General features: G+C 44.0%; 2 protein-coding genes across 7 annotated transcripts in view; both read left to right on the top strand.

Annotated features, from left to right (window-relative positions):
• The first annotated feature begins 427 nt into the window (after positions 1–427).
• On the top strand, positions 428–10,505 carry RNF168 (ring finger protein 168). 2 transcript variants are annotated; one of them, XM_080603709.1, is made up of 9 exons: positions 428–593; positions 984–1,265; positions 1,619–1,737; positions 2,315–2,658; positions 3,853–3,929; positions 5,620–5,796; positions 6,480–6,604; positions 6,895–6,982; positions 7,855–10,505. In XM_080603709.1, exons 4-9 carry the CDS (start codon positions 2,358–2,360, stop codon positions 8,917–8,919), a joined length of 1,833 nt encoding a protein of 610 aa, XP_080459835.1. In that variant the 5' UTR covers positions 428–593; positions 984–1,265; positions 1,619–1,737; positions 2,315–2,357; the 3' UTR covers positions 8,920–10,505. The 2 variants fall into 2 exon arrangements, with proteins under 2 accessions (XP_080459835.1, XP_080459836.1); XM_080603710.1 differs by lacking the exon at positions 428–593 and having other exon boundaries at positions 621–1,265.
• A 3,602-nt stretch (positions 10,506–14,107) lies between these two features.
• Positions 14,108–23,365, top strand: part of UBXN7 (UBX domain protein 7) — a 30,673-nt gene continuing 21,415 nt past the window's right edge. For 3 of the 5 annotated variants that reach the window (XM_080605433.1, XM_080605430.1, XM_080605431.1), the window contains exons 1-4: positions 14,108–14,263; positions 17,247–17,394; positions 19,355–19,422; positions 22,140–22,205. In XM_080605433.1, the coding sequence (XP_080461559.1) occupies positions 14,134–14,263; positions 17,247–17,394; positions 19,355–19,422; positions 22,140–22,205 (412 nt within the window). In that variant the 5' untranslated portion in view covers positions 14,108–14,133. Of the gene's footprint in view, positions 14,264–14,315; positions 14,658–17,246; positions 17,395–18,349; positions 18,463–19,354; positions 19,423–22,139; positions 22,206–23,365 lie in introns of those variants that run through there. The other 2 variants (XM_080605434.1, XM_080605432.1) reach the window with 2 other exon arrangements.

Here is a 23,365-nt window from a genome sequence, read left to right as displayed (position 1 = left end):
GGGACATTCATACTTCTAGCACCTGTGGTTAGACTTCAGTAGTGTGTTTGTTTGGTTTTCCTGTCCTCTGAGTGGGAATGCTGAGACCAGGTTCTGGAACAGGCTCTGGAAACATTCAGGCCTAGGTGCCTTTAAGCCAGAATGGCGGGTAACTGTTCCTCACTTAAACATTCGTTTAGAGAACTAAATTATGGAATAACATGCGTGTACAACCGGAGTTCAGAATAATTCTGCGGGCTCCGCCTCTTGATTTTTGAAATAGCGGCCTACGTTTTCACAGAGAGGGCCGTAACGAGACAAAATACGAACACCCGGCGCTGCGGGCAGGGCAGGAGCAGCGCCCCTCGGTGCGGGAGCAGCAGCCGGACCGCGGGGCAGGGCGCAGGGGGCCGCCCCCGGCCCGCCGCGGCCCCGCAGCCGCAGCCCCGCCCGGCGCCTCAGCGCGGCGGGGGCCGAGCCCGGGCTGTGTGTGGCGGCAGGCCCAGCCCGCCGGGGGCCGGCCCAGCGCCGCCGGGGAGGAGCGGGAGCGGGAGCCCGCCGCCAGCGGCCTGCGGCCTGCGGCCGTGAGGGGAGCGCGGCGGGGCGGAGGGGAGGTGAGGGCCGGGGCGGGCCGGGCCGTTGGGCGGGTGGCGGCGGCTCGGGCGGCGGGCCTGAGGGGAGCGGGGCCGCGGCTCCGCGGGCTTTCTCGCCGGGATTCGCCCCTCGGCCCGGCCTCCCCAGCGCCAGGCCTCGGGCCCCTTCCCTTCCCCTTCCTTCCCCGCCCCGCAGCGGGGTCGCTCCGCGGCCTCCCCGCCTTCGGCCGCCCGCGGGCGTTGCGCTGCCCTTCCCCGCCCCCACTGCACCGCGGCCTGCTCCCCTTAAGCGCCCGGTCAGCGAGAGGCCCGCCCGTGTGCTGTTCCCTGCTGCTCCTCGCAGTGCCTGTCCCCTGTGTTTGTTCTTGTTGGTGGTTGTTTGTGTGTTTTAATGAGGTATTAATGTGCTAGTGCCGCGCTGGCCGCTCCGTTTGGGGATTCGGAACCTGCTTAGAGCCTGCATTCGTCGGCCCAGCAGAGGCCCGAGCTGCCCGCTTCGCTTCCTCCGTCTCCGAGGTGGAGCTGCGTCGCCCATCTGTGAGAGGAGCGCTCAGCTGTGAGACCCCTGCGTCGTGCAGCCACCTGCACGCTGTCATTTCCCGCCTCTCGTTCTTGAAGATCCACGTTTAGCCTACTTCGCAGGCGCTAATTTTTCTGTGCGCGTAACCATTAAAATTGCTTGGTCCAGAAGAGGTATATATGGACATTTTAGGTGGTTTGTTACAAAGACTTGTACAACTGGGTGTTTCAATGTTACCTAGCATCCTTTCTAAAAAATAAAGGATTTGCTTTATCAGTGAAGGAAGAACAGAACCGCTAAAACCTGCCTTAATATAGATCTGTCTCGTTGTCAAATTCCTATGTGGATCATTTAAGATTGAACTGAAATTACAGCCTTTCTGTCAGAAAGTTCTCCTGTCTTTCTGTTGTCGGCTGTTTTGTGGAGCTTGAAAGAACTTTCTTAAATCTCTGTAACTTGAAAAGTAGTATTTTTGTTGATTTTCCTGTTTGGGGGTAGCCCTTTATTTTTGTTTTCTGTTCCACAGCATTTGTGGGCCAAGTGAAAAGTCCTTTGAGGATGGTTGGTAGCGGAAAGGTTGGATGATCCCCACCATTTTAAGTCATACAAGTCATCGTGGAAGATGCTGAAGTGTTGAATGCATTGGTTAGTTCTCTGATTGTGTTTGTGAGCCTGAAAAGTGTTTTGACTTTCAAGTTCCAGCTTAAGCAAATGAATGAATGAGGAAGAACTTTCTCTCCAAGGAAAAACCTCCTCTGATGCTCAGGGAAAATGTTGTATTTCACCTTTAGAAAATACCAGAATTAAATCTGTAGTAGAAGCAGCTTTTGAAGGATGTGCATACACCAAAAAATGGTCTGTTTTGAGGGTTGATTCAGTGACTGCAATATCATCTGCTAAACGTGAGCATAGCTTATAACTATTAGAGAATAAATGTTGGAAGAATTTTTACTCTTTCTCCTTTCTTCTTACTACCTCCTTGCTATCCTCTGAAGTACCTGCTACAGTACACTGGAAGCTACTGTAGGAAGCCCTGCTATAGTGACTTCTGGTAAGACCTGTGTCTTCCTTTGTAAGTCAAGAATTTCTGTGATTGCAAGCAAAAGTAGTGAATTAATCAGACTTCTTAAATACGCTAAGGTTTTCATAAGGTACTTATGGAACAGTGTTCTCTATTACATTTGTTAAGACAAGCAAAATACAAGTTTCTTTCTGCTTTCAGGTACTGATGTTATATTAGTCCTGTTTCTGAGCTTCGAGTCAATATGTCGAAGAAATCGGAGGCTCCTCTTTCCTTAGCTGACTGCCTGTGTCAAATTTGCATGGAGATCTTTGTGGAGCCTGTGACACTACCGTGCAACCACACCCTCTGTAATTCTTGTTTCCAGCTGACAGTTGAAAATGCCAGTCTTTGTTGCCCTTTTTGTCGGCGTCGAGTCTCTTCTTGGGCACGATATAATGCCCGCAGAAACACTCTTATCAACTGGGAGTTCTGGGAAAAGATTCAGAAGAATTATCCAAAGGAATGCGAGCGTAGAATTAACGGACAGGATTTGGAAGAGGAAAGTAAGTAAAATGTGACTTGTCCTGGGTTGTCTTTGCTTTTACCAAAGTAATTAGTGGACTTGGGCTGTTGTGACAGAAGAAACTGTCCATAGACATGCTGTGTTATTGCTAGAAGGTGTGGTATCAGAGCTGTTCCATGAAAAGGACTTGCAAGGCAGAGAAGTTGTATTGTCTCATCATTTAAGTAGATAGTTGCTCGTGCTTTTTGCACAAAGTGGTGTTGTATGGTTCCCTGTCCTTGCAAAGACAGCTTTTTGTTACTGACTCAACTTCAGCTATAAAATCTGTAAGTGTTTGTGTTCATCACTGTCAGGTAAGTGAAGTAGTTTGTTTTTTTTTTCAACTTGCAGATGTTCTTAATAAGTTTGATTAGAAATTCCAGAGCTTCAGTCTATCCAGGAGTCATAGAGCCTAAAATTGTGATGTTGGACAAAAGGAAGCAAAATCTCACTAATTCCTAGAAGAAGGGTTTGGGGGTTTATTATGTTGTAAGCTCTCTTAAAATTTGATCTCGTCTGACAGTCAATATCTGGGGGAGGCTAATCTGGGAGAGGCAACACTTTTTTTCCTGCACCTCTGCTTATCCTTGCCAGCGTGGTCAGTAACAGCACTGACCTTGAGTGTTTAACACACATCAGAGAATGATGGATATAGTAACCTTAGAATTCCTCAGGAAAAGAACAAAACACATGAGCAGATTGTTCTTAGTATATTTTAGGTCTGTTATGTTAAATTGATGTAGAATGAATATTTTGAAGGGCTGATTTGACCTCTCAGGAGGTTGTAGTATTCTAGCTGGGTGCATAAAACATAACATTCTTAGCAGAAAACAAAGTACATACATATTTCAGTGAATAGCGTTTTGACCTCCTTTGGTAGGATGGCTCTAAGACGTGTTGTTTTACTTTTTCCACTTAGAGTGAAATAATTAATTGCAAAAAGCAAGACGTAAGTTATGATCAGCATATATATTTGCTCAGTATACAGTGCTTGGAAAATACTGACTGTTCTTGCTGCTTTGTTGTGCAGCAATAACCTCATTACTATTGCTGTCTTTATACCTTGTTCATAAGGCTTGACTTAAGTCATACCTGCGACAGGGCATGGAAGTGTTTTTTTGTTAAAAACTTGTTGTTGACTGTCACGGTCTTGCTTTGTTACTCACTCTCCCCATCCTCCCTTCTTCTGAATTAGTCTGTGTCCCTCATCCACAACACCAGCTGAGCAAACCTGGGGAACTGAGACAGGAATATGAAGCAGAGGTTAGCAAGGTAAGTCTAAAAAATATATATAAAAGCAGAAATGCTTTATATCTGGGTATTTTAATTGTTCCCACAAACAGTTGAAATGTTATTTGTCAGACAAAGAAGATACTTAAAAGGGGATTGTTGCTGCAAGAGCACACTGGTTGTTTGCAAAGCGTGAATTAAATTTTTATCCTTTACTGAAGAGACTCTAAGAAGGCTACACAGTCACAAAGCTATATATAACAAGGCTTTGTAACCTCTGCATATAAGAAATCATGAATAAGGAAGAGAACTTGATATCAGGGCTGAGCATGCAGAGATAAGAAACAAGCAGAAGCAACCCTCAAGGGCATTCCACATCTGGTTGCGATGCTGAACTGTGCTGCCGCCGGTGTGTCACTCGGGCGGTGTACATACCACGTGGAAGGAAGAGAGGAAGGATGGAGTGCGTGCATTTTGGCAAGGTCAAACGGCGGCTGCCAGCAGTGGGAGGTGGCAGTCTGCAGTTCAGACACACAGTTGGCACAAGCTGAACGAGCAGCCATTGTTTGCTCAGCTATTTATGCTGGCTAACGGCTGCATTTTCTGGTGGCAGTTTCAGCTTTTGCCACCTTCAAGTATTAATCGAACTGACATACTGCAGCCTTAGTGTCCATCACTCCAAGTCAAGGCTGAGGGGCAGATTATTTTTTTATGGTCTTTTTTTGTTTCTTTTTATCTAAAGGCTCAGGGACTTTAAACTTTTATTTTGTTAATGTTCCTGTTCAAGCATGCTCTGCAGGAAGTACAGCGAGATAGCTGGAATGATTTCATTTGAATTGAGCCTTCCCATTTGCTTTAAATAAAAATCTACACAAGGCTGTACTGGGTGAGGCCACAGCCTCTGCAGTTCTGTGTGTTTTTTTTCTCTAACAGTAGCTGCAAATGGTTGCCTAGGGAAGACTGCGAGAGTGGGATAAATATACGTGGTACTTGCAATCGAGCGCCTCGCCAGCCTCCTGCAGTAAAGAGGACAGGCTTCCTTGTGTTTGACATAAGCCAGCATTTCCCAAGTTTTCTTGTGCCAGTTAACTCTCCTGCCTACCTCAGCATCTCAGTTGAGCCAGCAGCATATGCTGGCTTGTCCCTTCAAGGAGGTGTGCTTCACAAGCTAGGAAATGCGTGGAGGTACAAGCACAGCAGAACACCCAGGCAGCTCTCCTCATGTTTCCCAAAATTGCACAGAGGAGTTCCTCCGGGATTAGTATCGCCCTTTCACTATCTGCATTCATACTCACACGTACTGAAATGGCTTTTGCAGGTCCTGAGGTGCACATAAAGGATTTGGGACTAGCAGATACAAAAATCTGGAACTGTTTTGGCTTTGGTCTTGTACTTGCCTTCTTGATTTCACTCTCTGAGTAAAACAGACTGATTAAATGAGCTTCAGTAATGAATACACAGCATTCTCTTTCTTAATTGTTCATTCCCTGTGTTATTTGTGTTCATTTGAAAAAAGGTAGGTCGCTGGTATCAAACTGAAGACTCTGCACACAGTATCTATTCGATTCTTACATTTTTGGAGAGTTCTGCAATTAAATACTGTCTTTGAAGTGTGCGGTGTCTTTGTGAGGAGTGGATCGTCCCCACCGAAGGAGCCTCAGTTGAGGTTTTGATGTAAAGTGTGGTCTGACAGTAGTAACCAGATGCCTAAAAAAAACCCAAACTTCTTCAGGTGGAGGCAGAAAGGCGAGCACACGAACAAGAGGAAAACAAGGCGAGTGAGGAATACATTCAAAGGCTGCTAGCAGAAGAAGAGGAGGAACGCAGACTGGCAGAAGAAAGACGGAAGGAGATGGAGAAACAGCTTAAACAAGATGAAGAATTGGCATGGGAGCTGAGCAACAGCCTGGTGAGTTAACACGAAGGGGACATTTACTGATGTTCATTTAATGAAAGCAACTTAGGCTTTTCAGAGCAAAAGTTAAACTTCGGAATAACTTACATTTATCTGAATTGTAGCTGGAAGCTGTTGTCAGCCATCGGTATGTTAGATCCTTGACTGACTGTTAACTCTTGAAGAACCAGTGAGAGTGTGAAATACCCCAAGCGTTCCTAACTGTATAATAGGAACCTGAAATGGGTGCAGGAAGTTCTTGCTGTGAAACGTTTTAAAACATTGTTTTTCTTCTGACTACTTCCATTTCCCTGTGAATTAAAAAAACACTATTTTGGAAGAAATTGAGGTCTATATCCTCCTGTACTGGAAAAAGGAACATGATGACATTTGAGAAAATTTAACTTGTTTTGTTTTTGGGAGGGGTGGGGGGAGCTTTTGTTTGTGGTTTTTGTTGGTTGCTTTTTTGCTATCTGCTAATAGTCCTAATAAGGTAATTTGAGAACCAAAACCTCTTGTCCCTTACTGCCAGATACAGGAAAGCATACAGAATATTCAATGTTTCTTATTCCATAATTACCTTTTACTCACAGTTCTGGAATTCCTTGGTTAAAAGTAACTAATTTTGTAACAGAAGGACAATAGTAGTTCTGTTTCTGTTTTGTTTTACATAATGCTATTTTTCCTTGCCATTGAAGAATGACAGTTCCAGAGAACGTGTGCTCAGCAGTCCTTCACCAGGAGACAGCCTCTCATGTGCATCATTCACAGCTAATTTGTGCAAGTTGAAGAGCAAACCAAGCAGCTCTGGAGACATTCAGAAGTAAGAAGGCCAAGTTTCTGTTTTATGATTAGTGATCTGTTTCTTGATATAACGTCTTTCTGCTCCATGTGGTTCCTTGGAATCTTGCAGCCTGGCTTCCCATGATAATTTGGATAAATGTAAGCTACTGAATGTTAAAATATCTTATAGGATAATATGGAGGAGAAGGGAAACCCTTACCCTTCTTTTGTTTTTCATTATCAGAATGAACCTGAGATGATGATTAATGCAAAGCACTGGCAATTCAAGGAGAAAAAAAAATTAAAAGGTATACTTTCCTCTCCTTTAAGGTATCTGTCTCCAAAGCATCATCGTACATCGGGATCAACTTCATTCTCCAGAGCAACAGAAGGAGGCAGGAGTGACTCTGGCTCTGTGGTAACTAGAATCATTTCTTAATCTCAGTGTTAGTAATTCCAGGGTATTCTCCGCCTTGCCTATAGTAATGCCCATCAGCACTGTGCAATTCAGCTTTCCCATCTTGAACTGCCTTCAGCATTCATGATTCCCAGAAGTGGAAAGGGAAGAAACCATGCTCGATAGTCAGCAGACACACACCTACAGCTTATTTGGTAGTTCCCCTATGTATCTATGTAAAGACTCCAGTTAACTAAACTTAAGTACTGAGAAAACTTTGAAGTTCAAGTCTCCTTGTATCTCGTGTGCTATCTGTCTGCTCCAGGATACCTGAGTCTACTCAATTCACAGACCATCACTCGTCCACGGACAATTTTAATTACCTTGAGTTTTTCCTCTAATTCTGTAGCTTTTTTGATGATTTCAATAATGCATACTCCTGGTTTCAGAAGGAGTAAATGCTGTTTACACGAAGATCTTCAATGAGCTCTGGGCTGCAAGTGGTGGTGTATAAAACTAATGATCATTCTGGAGCTCATTCGAGGAGGTTGCACTCTGATTTTCATTAATTCGTGTCTGTCTGTCTCTTTGTATCTCCTGCTAGACTGCTAAAGAAGATGAGCAGACTAATATCTTGAACAGTTGATTTGAGACATTGATAGCAGAAGAATGCCGCAGTTGTTTCCAGTCCTTTAGCCAGGCTGCAACAGATTGTTCTACACACTTCCAGTATTATTTAACAATTCTATTCTTTTTAAAGAAGAATCCAAGTTAATATCCTTGAGTAGTTATGAACAGTGCGGCTATGATAAATGAGATTTGCATTTGATTTTATTCACACCCATTGACTTTTAATAAACTTATTTAATTAGGGGTGTCTCTCTTTCCTTCAGGAGACCAGTAACAATGAAGGCAGCAGTACTGTGTGGCAAGATGAGCAAGAGGAAATGCCAACGTTGTCTCCACAGCTGTCTGGTGTGACCAAGTCTTCCACTGCTCAGGATTCGTTTTTGGAGTCATGCATGAACTACTTAAGTGCCTCAACTTCAGAGGAGACCACCACTGTCAAGCAGAAAAAATCACCTGGGCCAAATTGTCTGGCAGCTGAAGTTCCGGATACGCTTTGTGGAGTTGCAGAAGGGGAAGGGGCTAGACCAGTTCTTCCTGGAACTAAAGGAGAAGACGGAGTAGAGTTGGACAGTGACAGTTTAACACATGTAGAACGCATAAGCCTTGAAAACTGTGCTGAAACTAGTGCTTGTATTCAGTCAGCATCAAATTCTATGATGTCTAACAGCAAAAGTGTGATATGTGATCTCATGAAGGTGGCTGGAAACCCAGATGAAAAGATACCAGAGAGCTTGCAGAACAGTATGGAGACTCCAAAAAGAAAATCTCTGGAACCACTGGCTGAAGCAGTGGTTGACTTGGGTGTGCTTGATAAGAGGAGAAGAACTTTCCCAGAAACTTCAGGGGACCAAGGGGAGCAGATAAATGACTTTGACTTGCAAATGCAGAAAGCCTTTGAGCAGGAGCTCTATGAAAGGCGTCTGCAAGAGGAGCAGGATAGGCTTCTGGCCCTGCAGCTGCAAAGACAGCTCAACAAGGAGGAAAGGTCACTCAATCGACAAAAAGGCTCTCCCGATGAGTACCTTCTTCGCACCAAAACACCTCAGTCTGCGAAAGACTCTTCTGCTAGAAAGGGAAGTTGTAAGAAGGCAAAAGACATGAAGCTACCAAAAAAACAGACTGAAACAAATCACCGCAAGGTTCGGAAAGGTTCATGCAATGAAAACTGGCAGTCTCCTACCAGAGTCCGAATGAAGTCACCTGGCCTCAAGGGTGGAAACGTTTTGAATTGTGTCGTTAATACCAGTGACTCAAATGATATTTGTTCCTTGCCTAAAAAAGAGCAAAAGACAATCCTTCAAATGTTTAAAAGCCCTGTTGCGGAGTAGAGCAACAGAACCACAGACACATGGTGGAAAGGATCAGAATTAAAACCATGGTAATGCTTTCCCCTGTGTTAGGCAAAGCTCCCTCTAAACAGTTGAAAAGGTGATGGTTTTGACGGGATCGCTTTAGGCTACAAGAGCAACCAAAACTGTCTGCTTATTAAAACTTGCAGTGAATGTTTCTGAGAAGTTTTAGTAACTGTTGTCCCTAGACCTTAAAAATTTTAATTGGCCTCTTCTTGACTATGGCTTATTTTCTACGACTTGCATTTGCAAGTTTGTTTGTTTGTTATAATTTTGAGTGTAAATACTCTTTAGTGTTTAAAATCTGAGATAACTGTTGGTCTTATGTTAGAATAAGAATTCGGAGCCTTCTAAGAGAAAGATGCACATCTCCCAGATATGAAATGAGAGGTGACTCTGTGTCTCTAGTAGTCTGCTGACCGAGATTGAGGCTTCACTCGGCACAGCCGCTGTTCTGTTAAACTGAAGCACGTTACTGGAATTTGGTCTGTTTGCTGAATTGCGCAGTTTGCCTGGCAGTTAGCAAGGGTATAACCAGACAGCCTTGCAAACACGCTCCTTCCCTCCCCCTCAACCTGCCGCGTAGTAGCCCCTTTCTTAGTCAGAGGGGAAAAAACGGATCGTTCCCCCACAGCCAGAGGCAAGAATCTCTTAGAGATGCTGATAATCTAACTGGTTGTGGGCTTGTATGTACTCTGTTCATTTTTACCTCTGTTAATTTTGTTTTCTTAGTGCTAGTATTTTGTAACTTTATTCTTATACAATACTGCCTACATTTACTGCTATTTAACTTTCATATGCAAACTGTTGAGTCTGATTAAAAGTATATATATTCAAAAATTATTAGTCCAGGAGACAGTTACAAAACCAAAAACAAAAACCGAAAGGGGAAAAGCAAATGGAAACTGGAGTTGTCAGTAATGACTTAACAACCCTAAAGATTCATTTAACTTTCAACTGGAGTTCAGCTACCATGCCTGACTCTTAACTGTTGTGGCTTGGGTTGTTTTTTGTTTTTTTTTTTTTTTTGAGGACTACCAAATACTGTTTTCCAGTTGGGTTTAAAAGTAACATCACTGAAAGGAATTACAACCCAGATGTGTGGGGAGGGTGACAGCTGTGGGAAGTTGAGGCCTCTGGAAAAGCTGACTAGCTGCTAGTCAGCAGAGGAAGTATTCCTGTTATATTGTTTTCTGTACTGCTGTTGTGAAGCCATCTCTTGGCCTTTCTTTCCATGTAATGATATATTGCTCAAGTATATGTTTTTGAATGAGAGAAAAACACCAACCTATGCTGCTAAAATATGCGTGCTAATAACTGAAGGTAGGAAGTGTTTCAAATGTGTACTTTTTTTGGAACCTCATGGACTCATGGAACCATCTATGAACTTTCAACTCGGCTCTGAGATGTTTGTAACAAATGTTTCAAAGCAGTAACTTCTGGTGTTTTTTAAGTTTAAAAAAATGTATTGAAAGCATAAACTGACCCAAAAATGTGATATTTTTTTTCTTTGCTTGCATGTCTCTAATAGTGGTGGGTTTCTCCTAAATAAACAGCCTCTTCAAAGACGCTTCTTGAGAAAGCTGCGGCAGGCAACCTGCTGCACATAATTCATTTTTTTCCAATGCTGCCTCCACCACTGTGCTGGAAGCCTTCAATATGGATCAGTTTCTGTATCATTGTTACTTTTGTTTTGTTTGTTTGTGTCTTATCTAGGCTGTCAAATATATTCGTTCATTGATTACAGTGTTCTTGAAGGCAGAGGTATTGACTGTTTTGGGGCTAATGACACCTGGCTTTTCTAGTCATAAGCATGTAGTAAGTAAACCCTATATTTTCAGAATAGCTGAAGAGAAAGTTTTGTTCTAAAGTCTCTGCTCAGCCCCATCTTACAGTCAATTTATCAAACATCAGAGTTGTTCTTAACTTGGTCAGAAGACAGTCTCTGCTCTGGCATGGAGCACCTCCTTCCAAGAGCACAGATCTGCCGACTGCAGACCTTTCTCAAGTAAGTCTGAGCAAAGGCACCACATGCTCCTCTGATTTTATTTTTCAAGTTCTGGTGCTTAGCATTTTGGAGCTGGTTGGAACAGATTTTGAGTGGTAAAAGGCAATTCCTGGCCTCCTACAGGTGCTGGCACCTGCTACCAAAACCCTATAATTTATGCCTGGTACAGCTCTCTGCAGTTTGAGGTTCTTTGGTCCTGATCGTACTTCTGTACCCCTCAAACAGTTTGAATGTTTGCCTTGTTCTTCTTAATCACTGCCTTCACTGTCTAGCACTGAAGGGGTCTGAACCTGAAGTATTTTGAGCTGCAAGCCTTTTGTATCTTAAGAATTAATCTTACATGCCGTACAGCTTCTGGCCCTAGTTAATTACTGTGTTTTCCCCAGATCAACCATCATTATACTGCAGTACCGCAGTGCTGGCGTGGAAGATACTTTTACAGCCAAATCCTGATGTTTGATAGATTCTTAGTGAAAAAAAGAGAAAAGGAAGTATATGTGATCGTACAGATGAATATCTAGATTAAAAACTCAAGAGCTCAAAGGAAGGGAATTGGAAGTAAGATACATATCCCCTGATGGCTTTGTTCTTTATCAGGTTTCAACTTATTTAGTGGTCTCATTGTTTTGGGGCTAATTCCATCCCTGTAACAAGACGACACCAAATAATATATGCAAAGCCACAAGATGGCATTCTGTTTAAAAAACAGCTTAATTGGGTAGCATCGTGCAGTCTAGCTGAGTACGTTCAAACAACCAACAACACAAGTCCCACTCAGCTGTGGTGCTTGGGGCTCTCTGTCATCCAGTTCAAGATGCTAAAGGGTGACAGAAAGCAAGGAGGACAGAGAGGGCAGGGGAGAAGGAAGGCTTTCCTCCAGCACACATGCACCAGGGTGTAGCTCAGCACATCCAGCATATGGCGTTGCCAGTTAACGCCAGTTCCATTCCCTTTTCCTCCAAAGCTGTTCTGTGGATTCTTTCTCTTCCCTCTTAACGTAGCAGTTACGTGTCTCTTATAGCTAAGGTTTATGACATGCACTAAACTAATCCCAGTTAGAAGTTGAATAAGAATTGGGGGCTTTTTTGCATCTTACAGACTTACTTCCTTGCCATCAATAGCAAATGCTACAGCTATGATTCCACTGCAAATAAATATAAAAATCACAAAAAGAAGCCATTTCAAAGGCCTAAATTGTACAGATGTGTATTCTAGGGTAGATGTACACTTGCTGGAGGAGTGGTGGTAAAGGATTCGGGGGTTTTGTGTATTTTTTTCTTGCCTCATGGATTTTGTCCTCTCATTGTACCAATGACCTCTTACATAAGAGCCATTATTTTTGAAGCTTACTGGGTCAGTCTTTTAAGTTTATGTACCCCGAAGATGTAGATTTGTTTCTTAGTTCTGTAACTATACTTTCTCAGCTGCTTAGAATTCACTATAGCTTTGGCTTGGACTAGGTAAAATAATAATAATCCTTGTTTTATAAATGTATGTCACATGCGTAGAACAGGTTAAAGGCTGTTGCAGGATGGGGAAAATAAACAAGACTAAGAAGTCAATCATTAGCTACACACCTAATTGAACTGCAAAACGCATAAAAGTTATAACCTATACCAGAAGGCCAGTCCAACAGCCTTCTCAGATCCCCCAAATGATCATACAGCATGCATGGCACAATAGGCCTTAGGAGGCTCCTCTTTAGCTTCTTCTATATTTTTCTTGTTAGAGGGTAGAATTCAGCCACTGCTGAGTGGATTTTGGTTGCACCAGCAACCTCTTTCTGTTGTTACAATCCAGGTACTTGAAGCAGGGGAAATATCTTTGATTGGTTTGGGTTGGTTAATGATTCCTTTGCTTCTGAGTGTTAGTTACCCAAATACCGTCAGATCGTGCAACTTAATTTTTTAATTCTTTGTCTACAGTTGCCAAGCGCAGACATAACTACAGGCAGAATCCATAAGCTAAGAGCACTGAATCACGAGCAGAAGCCATTCTTGTTGGTATGGTAATATTTCTCAATCTGTGGCAGCCTTGCTTCCACTGCTTGTGCAGCGTCTACGGATTGGATTTAGATGGTTTCTTGTGAGGGTAACAGCTGGAATATTGCTACAGCACGGGAAACTGAAAGGGAAGACCAAGTGAGCAGCTGGAGTTGGTGACTGATGGCTGCTTAATGGTGTTCGTAAAGCAGGAGTCCATACTTAGGTTGTCTGAGCTGATACAATGGTTCACTGCTGCACAAAGGGGTGAGTGTACCTGCTGCCTTCAGCCACCGCCACGGGTGTATTTGTCCCCTTTGTGAACAAGTTCAGCTCACCCAACTGGCACAAAAAGAAAAAGCAAGTACCAAACCCCTAAATACTTGGGCTGGCTTGGTTGCTTCCCTGAGAGCTCCTACAGGAGCCAGAGTTGGTGTGGGGTTGGGAAGTAGGAAGAGGAGTGAGAAAGGGAACAGATCTACCTAATTTTATGGCAGTGAGTTTTTAAATCACCTTAGGCTTTTAAGGAAACCTCTGCTTGTGTTTGCATTCAGGGTGGCTGCTACCTATTAATAAGGTGCTCCTCTGCAAAATTCCAGCCTGCTGATGGCATTAGCAGCAAGTGAGACACGCTGTGCCGTCCTGGAAACCAGCTGAAAAGAGGGAAATGTATTTTCTACACATGCAGTTCCTGCAAGTAGTGCAAGGAAAGGCTGGGAGTGCCTGTTGTTGAGGCCCTTGCTTCCGAATTTGGAACAAAAGCATCTTAATAGAAAAGGCACTCCGTTGTGGATTTGAAAAGCAAATGTCTCTTATCAGAATTTCTAACTCCGGGCTGTGCGCCCACCGGCTTGGAGGACCAGGACGGAGCAGCGGGCTCTCCGGGTACTCCGAGTGCCCCAAACAAAGATAAAAACGGCTTCACAGTTCCCATTGATGAACAGCACAGCCATCGAAACGGCCACCTTGGGTCCTGCTGCAGGCGAGCCACAAGCACCCAGCTCCCCGAGCCCTGCGGTTAACGTTAAACCACCCCAAAACCCCTTCTTCCTTCCCCCCCCCCCCCCAGCTCCTGTCAGGGATCCCCCCCCCGTCAGTCAGAGGCGGCGCGAGCCGCGTTGCCACGGCAACTCCCGCCCCGCGCCCCCGCCCCGCCCCTCCCGCGGCGGCCCGGCAGAGGAAGGGCGCGGGCGGGCCCCGCGCATGCGCGGTGCGGGCGGGCCGGCGGCGTGCGTGTTGTTGTGCGGCGGCGGCGGCAAGATGGCGGCGCCCGGGGGCTCCGCGGCCTCCGCGGCGCTCCGGGGGCTGATCCAGCAGTTCACCGCCATCACGGGTGAGGCGCGGGGAGGGCCGGGCCCGGCACAAGCCGCCGCCGTCGCCGCCGTCGTTTCGTGCTTAACCGGGCGGATCCCCGCCCGGCTGGGAGGCCGGGCTCGGGGCGGCCGAGGGCAGCTCCCGCTGGGCTCCGCGGGGCGGAGCGGGGCCGGTTCCGCGGGGCCGGGGCCGGTGCCGGGGCTGTGGGGAGGGCCCCGCCGAGCCGGGGGCGGCGAGCGGCGGCCGGGCCTGTCAGCGGGGCTGCCCCCCTCCCCACCCTCCTTCCCCCGGGGTCCCCCTGGGTTTTGCTGCGCCGGGAGCCGGCGGTGGGCTCGCAGCTGGAGGGCACAGGGGGGCCGGGGTGAGCCCACGTCCGCCTTTCGGGGCAAAAAAGCACCGAAACAGCTCTTAAGGTGTGTCGGCTGGCTGAGAACCCGGTTTGAGAAGCGACGTCGTGAGCCGCTTAAAGAGCGCTGCGGGGATGCAGCCCACCTCGTCCCGGGCCCACTGCTCACGGCAGCGCGGGGCAGGGCCCGAAGGAGTGCTTAATAAAATATTTTTGGCTCTTCGGCTGGTACAAGCGCGGCTGCTCTTGATTCACTTGCTCCAACCAGTTTGTTTTCAGGTTGTGGCTGTGTTTACACAGTGTGTGCACGCTTGGGCCTTGAACGGGGCTGGTACGGCGCACTGACAGGCTGTGCATCGCTCAGTTAGCCTTACAGAAGCCGTCGAGAATTAATCCCCTCAAATAAAAAAGAAAAGCTACAGTCAGTCCGTTTCCATTACAGGATGTCTTGTGTTTTCTTTTTCAGTAGTGCCTGAGACAGTTGCTCAAAAAGTAACCGGAACAGGCAGAATCATGCTTGTTTGCCCAACAGCTTTTTCTGCTTACGGGTTGTGCTAAACATAAGAGCTCCCCCTTTTATGCTTTCAAAAAGGAAAATAAGAACCTGCTGCACTTCACCCATCCGCTCTTAAAGGAGGATTTTGAAGTTTTGTTTTTTCCTTTTAACAGAATTTAGGGTTCTATCAAAAGTCTGGTCTCGTGGAGCTTGTTTTGCCAGCGCTGACGTGAAGTGACAGGTGCTCAGTAGCACACACCCTTGGTGGTTTGTGTTATCAGCTTTCAGATTTGACTTGTAAGTGTACAAAATTACCAGTGTTTGCATGGAAAAGGCTAAATGAATTCCATATGGCAATCTGATTGTAGAACCTGGTGGTGAAGATTGAGGAGTAGTCTTGACTATATTTTTCTTTTCCAGATGGCAGAATTGTGTTTCTTTGGTGCTCTCACCCAGAAAATTACTAAGTGCTAAAAGTGTGTAGTTCCTGTAAATCTTCGCTAATGGAATGATGGGATCTCTTTGAAGTTTGTTTTGAGTCTTAACAAATGTTTAGTATTTTCTGCTTGCCGTCACAAGCGCTGAAAATATTCATGTGGTGGTGGTTTCCTGAGGAGCGAGGAAGACTTGGTATCTTTAAGTAGTGTAGGATTGGATGTAGTTTTTGTGCCAGTTCTTCTAAATGGATGACTTCACGTGACTGTGCAGTAAGGTTGGAGGGTGGCGTGTATAATCCAGGCTATGCAGGTGGTGTTTGGTTGGTACAACTGGTAATGAAATGGGCTCCTGAAAATACCAAAGAGCAGTTAGTGGAAAAATGTGAGCTTGATGCTTTTATGTTTTATTTGAGATGTTACTAGTTTTTTCTTTTGCATTTTTTTTCATCTTAATTAATGTCTTTAAGTACAGCTAAGTGTCGTCTGGTTACACGTGTTGGGGCAGGTTGTTTTGGTCTTGTTTTTTGTTTGTTTTTGTTTTTGAAAAAGCCGTTCCCTCGGTCTGTCTGGCTTTCTTTGTGGTTTAACGTAATGGTGCAGGTCTTTGAAACCGTTGAGATAAATCAATTCTAAAAGTGTATTTTCTCTTACTTATCAGCCTGTTTAATCTAGAGCTCTCTGAAAAATCTCAGGCATCTGATGAAAAAAATAATCATGTTTCTCTCATGTTAGCTGTTATTCTGATGCTGGGAAAACGGTGTTTTCTTCATTTCAGTGACTGGTAGTGAACCTGCTAAGAATTATTACAGGTCCAAAAGCTACTCCCAAACTGGTTCAGCTGCATTTTGCTACTCTTCCTCTATACTAGTTTTCCTGTATGAAAATAAACTCTTTGGCAGCCTGCTACTTCTAGAGCGATGCTGTAGCAAGTAGGCTCTTATAAGGTTGGGTGCAGGAGAGATTCCTTTGATGAGAGTGCTTTTGTTGGATTGTGTGATTTTGAGAAAGCTCTGGGGGGCAGAGGCAGACCCTCTGAGGAAAGAGCTACACGTGGTGCTGATAAGCAATATTTCATCCTGAGCAGCAAGAAAAAGAGTGGATTTAGTTGGGCTTGGGACCCATTTTAATAAATGTTAGTCATGATACAAATCACTGTATTTTCAAGTACTACTTTCTCCCTGTTTACTATTTTTTTCCTCCTCTTATGTGAACTGAGCTTCTGCTCATTGCCTTTACATTTTAGAGCACTCAGAAAAACAGGGGATCTTTTCTTCTTTAAGTACCTGTTATAGATGGGTAAATAACTTTAGCACCATATTTAGTATTCACCCCGTAACAATGTTAAGTCAGGTTTTCTTTTTTTTTTTTTTGTATCCCACAACAGAAGTCAAGATTGGTACACCTGTTAATTAATGTTTGGAAAATTGTACCAGGAAAGGGTCTAGAAAGAAGAAAGACCACGCTAAACCCCTTTGTATGGCTTCCACTAAATTTTCTCCTTATGGAAGGCAGAAGTCTGGCTGTCCTGTATCTGGGCACTCCGTTCCCCCTTGAGATATGTGTTTGTCTCAATTTACAGTTGTGCCTTAGGGATAAATGGCAACCGGTGAACTGCTCTGATTGCTAATGCTTTGAGAGAGAAAGCGTGCTGGTTAGCTGTTCCCAGTGCTTCCGATCAACACGCTTTCTGAAGAATGCTTTATTTTTTCCTTTGGCGTTACAGGTGCCAGCGAAAGCGTGGGAAAACACATGCTCGAAGCATGCAACAACAATCTGGAGATGGCTGTCACCATGTTTCTGGATGGTGGAGGCATAGCAGAGGAGCCAAGCACCAGTTCTGCAGGGGTGTCTTCTGTTCGACCGCACACCGAGTATGTACTTGAACATATCTGTGTATAAATGAATTGTCTGTCTAAGGAATTCAACAGTGGAAGGCAGAACAAATAAAACGATTGTTCCTTCTCCTAACCTGCTGTCACTTCACTGTAATAACGTGCTTCTTTGATGATCTTGTTAAATTGATTGCTCTGATACTTTTCTTAATAAATAAGCTGTTCTTCTTACATAAGCTGGTCTCTCTTGCGTGTACTTCAGAAGTTTTCCGTAAGTTATGCACACTGTTTTTGCAGACAGAGCTTGAGACATTAAAGTGGGGATCCAGTGGAAAGAGATTTTTATTTTAAAATTGCTACAGCACTCTTGCTTTGCTGGGAGAATCCCATTGTTTTGGTTCTTATAAAACATAGTGACTTCGGTCCTGCTTGTAAGCACTTTCTTGTGTTCTCTCAGGAGTAGCTAGGTTTGGCACTGGAATGGCTAGATTGTGTACACTAATGTGCAGAGGAGTAAGCAACTACAAAATCTGCATTAGTGTCTTACACGTCGCATGCCAATGAAGGAAAGTGTTGTTGCACTTGAGCATGGCAGAGAGTCTTTCAGTGCTGCCTGTTAATGTGCCTGCTTGGGATGAGTGGACTATTTTGAGTGGAAGCTAATTAGTATCAGTCACATTTGTTAAAAGGTCTAAATTAAACCTAGCCATGCTTCTGTCTTTCTGAAAGTCTTCCACTTCAAGGAGAAGGCAACTGACTTTTAAAGAAAATTTTTGTCGCTTATACTTCTGAAGCACATGTATAAATTTAAACAACTGTTTGAGCATTAACCTTTAAGTGCCTCCCTGCTTGAACCTGTGACAGGTAATGAAGTTAAAAGTCTGTGTCTGTAGGTGTTAGAGTTCTTAATTTCTAGACAAATTCTGGCACATCAGTGACTTACGATTCGAGTTTTTATTGGAATACTTTCTTTTTTATACTTGACACCCTCCAGGTGCTGGTCAGCTTAGTGTTACTTCTAGGAAGAGAGAAAAATAAATATGCAATGCAAAATGGAGAATAACTAGCTTCACAACAGCAATCAAAGATGTGGAGGTTAATAGCAAGGTTAGTGCATCTTGCTGACATTACGAGTTACTTTTTGAAACCTGCATGGCCAAGAGCCACAAACTGCACGCTTAAGACTTTGGAGAGTCCAGGGAAGAGGGTGCTTCAGGAGTAGTTCATAGGCAGGTTGTAGCAGCGGATTTCTTTGAGTGAGCCCATGCGCTCCTTTGAGTAGATGCATGGGCTAGGTGACTGTACTGGGTAAATTATACTTTTTGTAGCCCTTGTGATTTTATTTCTTCTCCCAGACATAATTTCAGATTACCTAGCAGTCTCTGTAAGCATAGCTAAGCTGTTACGCGAAGGAGCCCAGCTATGAAAGCAAATAACTACTTCCGAATTGTATGGAGGGAAATGACAATTTTGACCATCTTGTTTTCCTTCCTCTGGAAAAAGAAAGGGCCGTGAGTTTAAAGTGGAGGCAAAAAGTCTTCCAGCAGGAGAAAGTTTGTAGTAACCAATAATCTTTTTTTTCCGCTCTATGTAGATAAACATGATAGGAGGGTGGCAAGTGGATTAATTAGCCTTTGCTAATTTTTAATAAACTTTTCCAAGTTCTATGGAAATTACTAAAGAAGAAAAAATGTTTGAATAGTAGATTGACAAAGTCTGGGATCAAGTCACCCAAGGATTCGTATAATCTTACGTCAAGATGTAGAAAGGTGATCCATGCCAGATCTTAATGCGTAGTGTACTAAGTCCTGCTTCAGTGCCTTGAGTGGGAATAGATGGTCTCTGAGGTCCCTTTTGGCCCCAAATCTCTGATTCTGTGCGATGATACAGCAGCATCCTTAGCTGATCCAAGTTGCAGGAGCCTTTGGAGAGCAACAGGGTATAATTTACATAGTACTTGGAACGTTATTATCTCTCACTTTTCTTTCCTCTTTGATAGGGATGAAGTACGAGCTCCAATTCCTCAAAAACAGGAAATTTTAGTAGAACCTGAGCCCTTGTTTGGAGGTAGGCTTGTGTTCTTATTTTCTTTTTTGTTTTCTTAAAATACCTTGAGATGAGCTTACATGGCAAGAAAAGAGCAGAACTTGGTGAATATAAAGAAAGCAGTGTACATAATTTTATTCTTGTTTTTCTCTTGCTGCAACTGTGCAGCCATGTAAAATGGTTGCATACTTGGAAATACACCAGTGTTGTTTAAAACCTTGCCCATCGGAGATGCTACGTTCCCAGCGGTACCAATTTTCTAGCTCCTGTTTCATGTGACTTTGTGAGATAACAGCCAATTAGCAATGATGAGTGCACATCTGTGTTCTTGGGGGTTCAGAACTGTGCAACACTGCTGCAAAAGTGTCCAAGCTGGGGATTTGACTGACAGGTGAAAATGGAGAGGACAAATGGATGCTTCTCACGGAGATCCATGAGGAAGGGTTGAATTGTTTCGTTACTCATCATGCTATCCATTTCTCCTTTAAAAGAATTTAATTTGCTCTTTAAACTGTATCACACAGATAGTTTTCTTGTTTTCTGAAGCTGTTCTGCTTTTGAAACATATTTTGCTGTAAGCAAAGAGGTAATGGAAATACTGTTTTCTGTTGTGTACTTATCTAAAACACTGGTTAGTACTTAGCTAATACGCTGATGCTCTGAATTCTTCACTAGCAGGACTAGATTACTGGGTGCATTATCCTTTCGTTATGTATAGTGTCCACCTCTGTACAGAGATCTAAAGTTCCCTCTGTTTTTGTTACGTACTTCCCTTGTGAGGCTCTGTCCTTTTTGTGTTGACCAGGCTGTCTATGGCTTTTAACACGTCAGCTGGATTAAGAGTCTTGCCTTTTTTAACAAGGAAGGACATGCGAGTGCTCGTCTTTAATGTGATCCTGTACCCATAGGAAATTTGTTTTCGGTTGTTTAGTTCCTGTGCTAGAGAGAGCCATGAGATCAAATCTGAGGTTTACTGCGGAACTGGTTTTCTGTTGATCCTGTTTTCAACATCAGAGACATCTTTTGCCAGGATGCACAAGCTGAGAGGTGGTTGCAGAAGATGACCTGCTGAGGGCTCTTTGAAGGCAGTGCACCAGCTTGTTCCTCTTGCTTTCTTTGTGACCCAGCAGAGTCTTTGACAAAGGTCTAGAGATGCCTGTGGGTTCACAAAACCACAAAGTGCAGGAGTATGATCTGCCAATCCTCTTGCCTGATCCTTTTCTACCCACCTGTCACACACTGACTGCAGACATGCTGTCCCTGACTGCCCTACCGAGGCAATCTGGGGATCAGTGGTAGCTTCCTGGCTCTGTCTCATCCCCCAGTGCTAATATTCTCATTAATGCCACTTTTGTTTATAGCACGAAGCAGCCCGGCAGCCCAGCTGACAGTGGAAAGCTACTTCTATTGGTCCTTTCAGCTCTAATCTCAAGCAGGAAATATTCCAGTTTGTGGTTTTAACAGCCTCATATTGAGGTCATGTTTTAGTTTTCTTCTGATTGAAAAGCCCGTGTCCGTTTGCTCTGCCAGATACTCTGAATCGCTCTTGCACTGCAAAATAAATCAGAAAAGTCCAACAGCTCAGCTGCACTGGGCTTGTAGCTAAGCCTGGAGAGGCAAATGTTGCTTTGCTGAAACGATCCTTCAGTTGCTGTTTGAAACAACAGTTTAAATGGCTCTGCAGCTGGCTGTACCAGGCTGTGCTTGCGGTAAGCTTTTAGGAGAGAGAGCAATGTTACATACTGGAGTTGGACAGGCGCTATTCACAGGCACGCTCCTCATTCAGGGTTACTTTCAATTTCCTCATATGCTGTGCAAAATGCTCTTGCTATTTGCTTGATACACTGTACAAGAAGAATGCAAGAAATAAGAACTGCGTGTCATTCTCCGTGCCCTTAGTGCGGCGCAGGGTGACAGTGCATGCAGCACCTCTCGTCTACGGGTGCAAAACCATAAAGATCTCTAAAAACAAGGTTTGGAGGTACTTGCTTTGTGACCTGTATGTATTTCATGCTTCCTCAATGTAAATGAATTTTTCCCATTACACATTTCTGGTGGGTATATGTTGTATTTATCTTGCTCTCTTTAATTCATTTCATATTTATCATGTCTTCTAACAATTATGCTTTGAAAGTTCTATCTTAAAGCTATTTTGCTTTCAAATAAGAGTAAAGCGGGCAAGTAGTTAAAATAAGTCTTGGCAGGCAGTTTCGTTTTGCATCCCAACTGCAGTGCTTTTAGTGTATCATAGGACTTCAGTGGAGCTGTAAGGCAGTACTTCAGTTACCAGCCTGGCCCGCTGTCTGTGCCCAGCTGAAGGTTTCCTTGCAGGCAGTGACACTGGATCCAGTGGAAGAGCTTGGCTATTGCCAATGCAGACAAAGATGGGATCTGGATAAGAGATTAAAAAGGAGTAGAAATGATTTGTGGAAGAAACAAATGCGTTTCTTAATAAGGAAGGTATTCTTCTGCAGGGGCGAACTTTCAATTTTTGTGTACTGTTGATCCATTTTCCTTCTGTGGTAAGGTTTGCTGGACAGAGGATGTGATAGGAATGAGTGGGTCTCATAAATGACTTGTCTGCGTCCTCCTCCAGCCTTTCCTAATGATTTTACTCCCACATCAGTCATACTTTGAATTCCTGTTTTGTTGTTCAACATGTGATGGAGGGTACTAATAAGTAATGCTTTTGATAGAATACCTTTGGAATAATTATTTAAATACTCTTTTCTTTTAAGCTCCTAAAAGACGCAGACCTGCGCGCTCAATATTCGATGGCTTTCGGGATTTTCAGACAGAAACCAGTAAGTGTCTGCAGATCAGTAACTTAGAGGTTCTCCTTTTCTTTGTTTTTTTTCTAAGTATGATAGTAAATTAATTGCCAGCATGGGCTATGATAGTTTTCAGTCACTGAATGTTTTTTAATTGCTTACTGTGTAGCAAAAGTTATTTTGCAAAAAATATTATTATTAGGCTGTTCCTTGTTGTGGCAGTACCATTTGCTGACAGTTCTTTTCCACGTGCTTTGGGTGCAGTTAAGGTTGTTACTTTATTTCTGGGGGCAATCTTAAATTGTTATGTTATTTGAGTAGCCCTGAGGCTTCTTCCTTGGCCACACATAAGGTTCGTGTGAATTTAATTGCTGTTTACCACTGTCTATCCGTTCATATGCAGAATCTCCAAATGACAAAGCATTGGCTGTTATTTAAGCCTTTAAGTTTCACAGAACAGGCTTCTTTGGCAGCAGCTGACACCAGATATTTCGCAGCTGTGAGTTAGGGCTGTTACCCAGTTGTTACTGCTAACGCTGTGGGAGTGCTCAAGAGCTGTAACCAAGGACCAGGTTCCTGAGTTACTAGATGCTATTGGATGCTGAAAATAACTATTTGTAGTTGCTGGCTTTCCCCTGACAGCTCTGGTCAGGGGTTTCCAGCAGTAATAACTAGTCAGGTACTAAAGTAATTGGCAGCTATGTAAATAAAAACACAGAATCTACAGCACCTTCATGCCCTTAACTTTTTTCTCATCATCTCCGCTCTCTTATAGCAAAAACATTTAGAGGTGTGTGATATGTAAACTTTTGTGAAGGTTTGTGATGCAAGTTTACGATGCTTCATGGTAAAAGTTTATGGGTTAATATCACTGTCCCGGTTATCTCTGAAGAAGTTGTTTTAGCCACGGAAGTCCACGTTATTTCCTGGCTTCCAGGCCTGCTCCACAGGGATACTTTTATCCCTGGAGGGATCCAGTCTCTGCTCAAAAGTGGCTTGTATGGTATGGCCCCTTGGCAACTCCTTTCACAAATGGAAGGCTTTGGGGTTATGAGATTGTTATTCCTCATTTCAACTGGCTTGGTTCCATAAACTGCATTATATCACTGCATATAATGCATATAGGTGAGCAGTTGCTGTGATCTGTCCACATAAACTGAATCTTTCTGTGGGATTGTTTTACCGTCAGGTGT

This window comes from Anser brachyrhynchus, assembly GCF_964034855.1.
Source record: "Anser brachyrhynchus genome assembly, chromosome: 9".
In the NCBI taxonomy this organism is placed as follows: domain Eukaryota; kingdom Metazoa; phylum Chordata; class Aves; order Anseriformes; family Anatidae; genus Anser; species Anser brachyrhynchus.
The sequence above is the reverse complement of the archived record's forward strand: the minus strand, read 5'-3'. Positions and strand labels throughout refer to the sequence as shown.